We start from the raw sequence: 9,546 nt of genomic DNA, 5'->3' as shown, positions 1-9,546 counted from the left end.
TAAGATATGATAAAAAAATTTTAATGATAATGCTAAAAAGATAAAAAAAAATTAAAATTTATTTTATTTAATATTTATTAATTATTATAATAACTAATGAAGACTAAATAGATCAAATTCTTACTGTTTTTGATTAATTTTTTGTTAATATTAAATATTTCTGTTCTTTTAACGCCTTTACTCTTTTTAGGTGAATCTATTTGAGGAAAGAATCCAAGGCAAGTGTATCAAGAAAGTTGATCTATACTTGATTCATCCCTAACTTTAGATTGACTCCACTAATATTAGTATATTACCGAATCACTAAATTAAATCAAGCATTTAATAAATTTGATTACCTTCATTATTCAAAGATATCGTTTCTATTTCTATTTTTATCAAGTGATTTGGAACTGATTTATTAGTCAAAAAAATATACTGATTTGATTTGTGAATATACTTTCGGCTTTCTTTTTTATTTAATTTTAGCCTCAATTGTTTTGTGAAAATAAAAATTGTCAAAATGCGTTTTTTTTAATAATAAAATGAAACCCAAATTTGCTGATATCACTCTCTTGCACATCAATTAATTAATTAAAGAATGTTTACATGAAAGTAAGAAGAACAATATAAACAATTACATCTTATTTTAACATTCAAAATTAAACCAAAAAAATCAATTATATCATTATATTATATTATATATTAAAAATCAATCATCAAATTAGTCACTTATATAAAATACATATTCAAATACAAAATATATATTAAAGACATGTATAATAGAACATGTATTCATTACAAATACATAAATAATCATTTTCAGTATATATATTTAAAAAAAAAGTATGTAGCCCTTTTAATTATATAATATATTATATAGTCTTTAAACTACTTTTAATTTATATATAATAATACCTAGTTTGATATTTAAGACATTTGATATTGACCCTTTCTCTTTTAGTCAAACAAAATTATGAATTTATTTGAGTATTATTAAATTGTTAAACAAATTTAATAAAAAAATTATATTTAAATATATTTAACAAATTATTAACAGTAAAAATAAACACCTTAAATGTAAATTTTTTTATATAATAAATAAATAAATAATATTTTTATATTATTATATCCAAACATAATACATAAAAAACATTTTTTCATAAGATATTCACACATAAAAAATATCTACCTTCAACTAAGCTCATTTCATTTTCATTTCATCTTACACACTCATGAAACCTGAAACCTACTTGAATGCATCAAATATTGTTCAAAAAACCTCATTTATATCCTTCCCTTTTTGCCCTCTTGGCCATTATTTTGTTCCCTAACAAATAATAATTCCTTTCTAGAAAGAACAAATTAAACAACATGTCAATATATATTTTTACACATTATTATCATTGGTATTCACAACTATTTCCTAAACTTACCTTCCATGAACATTTTTCTTACCCTTTACTCTAATTTCTTTACCTACCAACAAAACAAAAAAGAAAGAAAAAAGAAAATGATTTGGAACTCATCTCATGTTTGAGAGATAAAAAAAAAACTTTGCAAAGTGCAAAACTAGGCCCTCATAGCTCATCAGACTCAAGTTGTGAGGACACTGTTGTGTCAGATGTGGCATCATCAACACTCAAGTTGGAGAGTTCACCACCAAGGGAAGAACTCTCGTCTTCGCCGCAAACTGACGGAGCTGGGGAAGCTTCCGGCGTGGTGGTCGTAGCAGTACCAGCAGGCGAAGGAAATGAATCCAGTGCATCTTCACCTTGTTGTTGCAAGCTCCAATACATTATACTGGCTGCTAGAGTGAGAATCATCTTCTGATTAACCTGTCATATGTATCGATACGAGTCAAAGACATTGTAAATAAAATAATTAGCGGCTTAACAGTCACTATCGTGCATTAAATAATAAGAGAACGAACTATGAAGTAGCAAGTACCTCCATAATATCCTCCGGTAATAAAAAGATTGAACAACCAAGTTTTCTCGCTACACTGATTATATAGGTGGCGTTCAGTTTCTTCTCATCATCTAGAAATTTCATACATCAAGAGGATAAGTTAATTTAACAAGAAAGATTATATACACCATCAGCATAAACAAGTTTTACACGTATATCCAATATTTGAAGTCGGATAAGCACAACCAAACTATAGCAATTAAATTCGTAAATGGTATCCTTTTAAGGAATCATTACCGCTTTCACCCTTGGTGACCAGGTTCCAGTTAACAACCCTAGGCTCTACGGCGCTGAGAAGCTCAAGGAAAAATATTCCACTTGACAAACTCTTGTCCTAAAACATATCCAAAAGTTTGTCACCAACAAAATCATCATTTGGTTATAAATGCAGTAAGGATATTTTCAAGGGAAAATAAGACATGAAATGTTAAATAAGAAACCTTGAAGCTATCAATCTGGGAAGTTCTGCCAGTGCTCTTCACTTTTCTGTTTGTCCATTTAAGAATATCGGCATCAGTGATCTCCTTGCCTTGTGAGTGAGATCTCAAATTTTTTAACAGTTGAAGCATTGTGAATCTCATCAACTGCCACAATAAAGCTGGAAAAGAAAATAAAATAATAAGGACAATAGAATTTTAGACCATGGCTGAATTCAGATAGATTGAAGTCTATTATCCTTCAAATTATCTTAATGTTCTCTGGATTTAGAGCAGTTAATACTGCAAGGCTTGCAAATAACTTTTGTTTTGGAAAAGGGTGGAATCTACATTGATATATGAAGGGATTACCAAGAATGAGCTTCTTATTTCCTTGCACGATGTCATTTCCGGCTACATTGACAAGCGAGAATCGCAGTTGTTTAGCGATTTTAATGACCTGATTGCAGTTCTCTACTTTTCTGAATGGCATCTTAATTGGAGGTTTTGTTGCATGTTTCCAGTTTACTGTTCCTGGAAATATCTTGTCTAGAACTTCCAAAAGTACCCATCTACGCGCAAAAGGTAAAAGAAATCAAACACATCGAAGACATGCAAACATATGCTGAACACATCATAGGTTTCCACAGAAGGAGTGGATATAATGATGTGTACAAGGCTTTAGATATTGACAAAATAATCGACATACCCATTTCGGACATCTTCAAATAGACTATTTACGTGAGTAGCTATGCCAAGACTATTTATCCATAGCCGGAAGCATCTCTCTTCTCTAGATGTTTGTACATCATCCATTGTCATCATCTTAGCATATGACATCTTTTTAGTGTCTGTAGATAGGCCACTCCTGCATCGCGCATAGCAAAAATCAGCCAAATAGATAACCTTGAGGTAAAAGAGCAAGAGTAGTTTCAGATTGTCCTGGTCAATCCTATGCAGGACTATTAAATGATGCAATACATTTCATACCTATGATGAAACAGTTGCGCAACAAATGCAAGATTCAGATTTGAGGATCCCTCTTCAATGTCCTTCGGGGACAAGTATCGTTTGCAACCAATTTTCTCTGCATGTTCGAGGACCATATTTGCCCTTTCATTGGTATCCTTGGTATCCAAGGTGAATCGAGTGCCATGTTCAGGTGCAAGAACATTAAGAAGATAAGCATAAGCTTCTCCATCCTGTAAACAAATGCCCAAGAATGCATAAGGATATTGCAATAATAATCGCTTGTTTATGCATTGAACTGTTATTTCGAAAACGAGAATCATACTTCCTCAATTTTGCATTTATGCACATGGTAACTTCTAAGTATAAAAATTGTCTACAAACAAATCAAACATTACTCAAACTGGCATAAGGCGTTTAAGAGAAGTGCTAATATACCTTAACATCCGAAGAAAAATTCTTCACAGTTTTATGGTAACCTCCTCTCTGGAGATGAAAGTTCATCCACTTCAGCAGAACTTTTTCAGGTGACAAACTAAGAAGCTCTTCAATCTCCTAAGACAGCAAGTAAATGCACGAACAATCAATTTCTGAAAATACTATGCTACAATTTGATTCAAATTAGAATGAAATTGAAAATCAAATAAGAAGAGAAGATTTCATATATGACTACCTGGCTATCATCGACCAATTCTACAAGCTGAGGTGTCTTCTTGAGGTTCAGATCAGCCAAAAGCTGGATCTGAAATTCCGAAAAAGTTGAAGGAGAATAAGAATATGACATAGGAAATTCAGATAACAACACTGCGATGGAGAAAGGATTATGAAGTTCGATTATTATACCTTTATGATTTGGGAAATCAACCCAAGAACAAGATGAGGCTGCAACAGAGAACCAAAAAAAATGTCAGGAAGACTACAAATCAAGAGACAAAAGGTTCCGATCAAATGTCGACAAAAGATTCAGGGGACTCAGATTGCTAGAACTTACTCGTCCTTCCACTAAATCCTGGGTGCCAATGTTGACCACTGTGCAGCCAATAGCCTTTGCAGAATTGAGGCATAGAGTATGGTTCTCATTTCTCTCCCAAAGACTTAATTTTCGTTTCGTGTTGATGGCTCGCTCATCTATAGTCCCAGGCACAGCAACATTGATAAGCTTACTGCATTCAGCACAACATATATCAAATCAACTCTATATCAAATGCTTGTGCACATAAAAGTAATAGAAGTGAAATTAAGCAAACCCTGCTTATATACCATAGAAGAACGCCGTCTTTTGCAAGATCGAATAGATCATTAGTAGCCGGGTCCAATGGAAGATATTGCTCCAAAAATGGATCATCACCAAGGTAGCTGTTTATGTGAGCAACATAACAGCCTTTTTCCGATTCACTAATTGTGTGAAGAAGGGTAGTTATACTTTCCTTAAGGAATGACGACGAATGCCTCCTGCCACCTTGTTTCGCCGTAGCTTGACTTTGCAAATTCAAATATACCTGAATAGCAAATGTAATAAACATCCATTGCATAACATGCATTATATTTAATGTTAGTTACAACATAAACTCTTCTATTAATGATAGTAGTGTAAAAGTAACTTCCATCATTATGACCACTGCAAAGTCGAAAATATTATCTAATAACATTGAAAACAAACAAATCAAAGACACTAACCCTTAAGAAGGATTCGAAATCAACATCATTAGTCAAGTCAGTGTCGGATTCACACAAGATCGCCTTAATCTCGTCTTCACTATACATATCCGCGAATGCCTTTAGCTTCACCACTAAAGATGGTAAATCTCTAAATGTAACTTTACCATTCTGATTCTTCAAGGAGACAAACTACAATACCAGAAAGAAGGGTAACACAGTTCAAAATTACAAACAAAAACACAAACACAAGTAACACATTAAATATATATAACAAACAAATGATAAAGGATCCAACAACATATGGAATCAAATGAAATGAGCTTACCTTTGATTTCAGGGTGCGAAGTTCGACCTGTGTAAACTGACTCTGAAGCCATTGATCGGAGACAATAACACCCTCAAATTTTGACATCTTGCTAAATCACTACCAAAATTGTATCCCCAGAAAAAAGGCCTAAAAGGTAATTGTCAATCCAACACACTGTTTTATTTACTCAGCAGCCTAAAATGCAACAAGATGTAACTTCACAACTTACAAGGCCAAAAAAAGAAGAAGAAAACCGAAAATGTCATACATAAAAACCAAATCTATAACAAAAATCCAAGCAAGAAGTTTAGTTCCTCTCCACCATTATCCTGACAGAAAAGCACAAACAAAAAAGAGTATCCAAAATAAGGAAAACTGAATAACAGAAAGTAAGTGCAAAAAAGAAAGACAGTAGTTTTGTTACATTTGTTACTATCTGAAACAAACACCATAACAATAAAAAAGAAAGAAAGAAAGAAATAAAAACACAGTAATTCACGTATTCTAAATCAATCTACCTTCCATCTGCATCTAACAGTTCTACTTTCCACCATGCATTGAAAAAACCATTGAAAATGAAAAACAAGAACAAAAGGATGAATGTTTTAACGAACCTATGTAGTTGTACCAATCCCAGCAATGAAAAACAGAATAGAAAACGCGGAATTGGATTCAACAGGATTGAAAGAGAAGAACTTTTGAGTAAGAACTAAGCTAAGCAGCATATTGTAGATGCAAATAGGTACAGAATTAAATTAAATAATTAATATCATTTGATGAAATAAAATTAAAAAAAGGGAGGGGTAATAAATGGATGAATGAAAGTAATAATGAGAAGGTACCGAATGCATACAAATCAGTTGTACATTTGGATTGAACTCAACTGCACCTCATTATGTCATTGAATGAAGGAACGTGTGCAATGGAAGAGAGAGAAAGAGAAGAAGATGAAGGATAATCGAAGAAGCATGGAACGTAAGAAAGGATCGATTTTTCTTAATGGGGTGGCAAAGTGATGGAGAAGGAGGAAGAAGAAGGAAGCAAACAACAATTTTTGTTTTTTGGTTTGGACTTTTTGGACTTTGGAACACTACAATGCCGACCCTGACTACGACCATGAACCATGAAAAATTATTTTTTTTTAACTATTTTTTAGAACAAAAAACTTTTTAATACTCAAATGAATAAACTTTTTTTTTCTTTTATCATTTATGAATTTTTTATGATAAATTTTGCTCATTAATATTAAATAAATTGACATTTAATTTAAAATTTATGAATTTAATTTCCATGTTTTATCACTAAATTTTTTTTTTTACGAAAAATAGAAAAACTTAAACCCATAATCTCTTAAGTGAGTATGAGAAAATTATGTCATTTAAATTATAACTCATTGACATGTTCTATCACTAAAGTTAATTTTATATAATTAATCAATTCAATTTATACATTTATATATTTTTTATATTATTAATATATAAAAATTAAATTCCAAATTTATTACTATTTTTATATAAAAAAATATTTTGTGCATATTAATAATTAGTTGTCAAATTTATGGAGTTTTTTCTCAAATAGAATAAGAAAATAAATATTTTTTCAAACTCAAAATTCAAACTTTATTTTTACGGTTTTTTTTTTTGTAATTAGGAGGAGTTCGCCGTACCAGACAAACTCTATATAAATTATAAAGTTCGTCCGGGTACGACAAACTTTATAATTTATATAGAGTTTACCGCATCCCATATAGTTTGTTGGAGGTAAAACTCTCCCTAATTACCAAAAAAATTCGTATCCTAGAAAATAAATCTCGAATTTTGGATTTGCGAAAATATTTTTTTATTTTATTTGAGAAAAAAAATTCTCAAATTTATTGTTAGGTATTTGTGAATAAATATAATATTTTTTTTCTAAAATTAAAATTAGACTCAAATCTACAATTTTTAAGTGAGTATAAAAAAATTATAATATTTGAACTATAACTCGTTAATAAATAAATACAATATATTATTTAATCTATTTTTAAAATCCATTTTTACAAAAGAATATTTTAGTAACTAATTTTTTTTACACCTATTTAAATGAAATATTAATGTGTAAACATTATTAGTTATTAGTTTAACTAAATACAATAAAAACACTTCATAATTTCCAATTGTGGTGGTGTGAGTAAATCTAGAATACAAAAGAAAAGTGTTCATATTTTACCCAAAACACATGTCATGTCAATGTCTAGGGGTGTATAGTCTTTTTGGAAGTTTCTGCAACCGACTTTAGTTGTCTTGGGGTGCTTACATTACCTATGCTTATGTGTTGATTGTTTTCTCTATCAAAACCAACACAACACACACGTCTTATTTCCTCTCATCACAGCTGGGTAGGGTCCTAGCACATTGTCATCAACACACATCACTCAACATTTTTAATTTATGAAAATTCTATTCAAATTTTTATACTTTCTTTAATCTTAAATATTAAGATATTGTACAATTATTTATTATTTGATTAGATGAGAAATACTTATCAATCAGAACAAACCCTTCAATAAAATTTAGATTCACGTCACACTAAAAAATACCATAAAAAAATAAAAAAATAAGTGACAAAATTTGTGGTTGATTTTTTTTAATATAAAAAATTAATATTTTTGTTAAAAATATAATTATTTGATATAATTACAGATAGATAAATTTTATAGGTGAGAAATTAACACGTGATAGTGTATTACAACACGTGAAGGCACGTTGTAATATGTAGAATATATTAGACATGTGATAACATTCTGATCAATACATAAAGAACGTGTTGGACACATGACAATATCTTAATCAACACATAGGGACATGTTAAAATATATAGAAAATATATTGAAATACGTAGAAAATGTGTTAAATAATTTTTACAATATAATAATACACTTCAAATATTAATATTCAATAAAAATACTATCTTTATTTCTATATTAAAAATAATTTCTAAAAGCTTGTTATTTATTTCATCATAAAATATGTATGTTGATGTAATATACATAAAGAAAAAAATACACAGTATTTTCTTTGTTATATGGGTAATTATCCAATTATATTATATATNTTAAATATTTTTTTAATCATATTCCATCAGTATCTAGTGACCAATTTTGTGTTTGAGAAAAAAAAATATTTATTGTATTCCTTATCTTTTGTTTATTATAATCCTATTTCTTCTTTATTCTTATCCACGAGTAAATAAAAAAATAGTAACAAGACTCCTTGAGCGTAGGAAGGTGTGATCCCATTTTTAGGTTTTAGATTAGAATTGGAATAAGTGTGATATTGTTTGGTGTAAACGTAAGGATATATTCTTTTACTATTTTAGCCTTCAAATTTCAAAGTCTTAACCTACTTCACATCGATAAAATAAATCTCATTCATTTGTAGTTTTCTTTACTTTCACACAAGTTTACTATACTCGAGATACATGGCACTATTATTTTAATAATATTGTCATTTTGCGAAGAATTATAATCAATAATCTTTCCCTTGTAATTAGGTGATCAATGTTTTAAGATTAAAAAAAAAGGGGGATCAAGTTACAAGTGTTAACCAAAGAAGGGTCACTTTCATTGTGTGATTTTGAGAATGTTATAATTATTATTAAATATTTAAGAACGTGGAAATGATTGCTTAATGGGATTTAGTTAGTTGCTAACAGCACCGCCAAACCGACCGAGATCTACTTGTTATGGTTGAGTTCACCCATGGTCCATGACAATGACCCATGTGCCCCTCCTTTTTATATTTATATACTATCATTTCATTCTCAATGATCAATTATAGAAAATATCATGTAGGTTCACTATCTCTTGAGACAACATTTGAATGGTGGTTGTAGATTTTTTTTTTCTTTAAAAAAAAAAGTTTTTAGTTTCCTTTCTTAATGATAAGAATAAACACATGTAATTATTAGGACAAATGAATTATTCATAAAGGGAGATTCATTATATGAGAACATGTCCATGTAAGCGTTTTTTGGAACCTTCTTAAGCAAGAATAGTTTTTTTAAGTATGAAAATAAAAAGTTAACGGTGAAAATAATTCTATATATTTAATAAGATTGTGGATGCATAATAATAATAATAATAATAATAATAATAATAATAATAATAATAATAACTCAAATGACATAATCTCTCCGTATTCACTTAAGAGGTTGCGGGTTCAGATTTTCCTATCTTTGGTAAAAATAAATAAATAAATGATAATC

The 9,546-nt window shown here is 29.7% G+C and overlaps 1 protein-coding gene across 5 annotated transcripts; it reads right to left on the bottom strand.

Annotated features, from left to right (window-relative positions):
* Positions 1 to 1,211: 1,211 nt before the first annotated feature.
* LOC107496366 (fimbrin-1) lies at positions 1,212 to 6,392 on the bottom strand. 5 transcript variants are annotated; one of them, XM_052252354.1, is made up of 15 exons: positions 6,144 to 6,392; positions 5,320 to 5,630; positions 5,013 to 5,183; positions 4,596 to 4,834; positions 4,327 to 4,498; positions 4,179 to 4,217; positions 4,009 to 4,077; positions 3,774 to 3,890; positions 3,357 to 3,568; positions 3,076 to 3,234; positions 2,739 to 2,938; positions 2,391 to 2,548; positions 2,188 to 2,284; positions 1,930 to 2,021; positions 1,212 to 1,817 (listed from the first exon to the last, which is right to left on the bottom strand). In XM_052252354.1, the coding sequence occupies exons 2-15, from the start codon at positions 5,404 to 5,406 to the stop codon at positions 1,560 to 1,562; spliced, it is 2,070 nt and encodes a 689-aa protein (XP_052108314.1). In that variant the 5' UTR covers positions 5,407 to 5,630; positions 6,144 to 6,392; the 3' UTR covers positions 1,212 to 1,559. The 5 variants fall into 5 exon arrangements, with proteins under 5 accessions (XP_052108314.1, XP_015973091.1, XP_015973096.1 ...); XM_016117605.3 differs by having other exon boundaries at positions 6,155 to 6,392; XM_016117610.3 differs by having other exon boundaries at positions 5,320 to 5,448; positions 6,155 to 6,392.
* Between the last annotated feature and the right edge of the window lie 3,154 nt (positions 6,393 to 9,546).

Source organism: Arachis duranensis, chromosome 7, assembly GCF_000817695.3.
Source record: "Arachis duranensis cultivar V14167 chromosome 7, aradu.V14167.gnm2.J7QH, whole genome shotgun sequence".
Taxonomy (NCBI): Eukaryota; Viridiplantae; Streptophyta; class Magnoliopsida; order Fabales; family Fabaceae; genus Arachis; species Arachis duranensis.
This window is presented reverse-complemented; position numbering and strand designations above follow the sequence as displayed.

What these genes read in the sequence shown, in the direction of transcription:
- LOC107496366 (XM_052252354.1), bottom strand. Translation starts at nt 5,406, where the DNA reads ATGTCAAAATTTGAGGGTGTTATTGTCTCCGATCAATGGCTTCAGAGT. An exon ending in GCGCAACTGTTTCATCATAG is followed by an intron (nt 3,235 to 3,356) that starts GTATGAAATGTA and finishes TGCGCGATGCAG; the next exon opens with GAGTGGCCTATCTACAGACA. An exon ending in CCCAGATTGATAGCTTCAAG is followed by an intron (nt 2,285 to 2,390) that starts GTTTCTTATTTA and finishes GATATGTTTTAG; the next exon opens with GACAAGAGTTTGTCAAGTGG.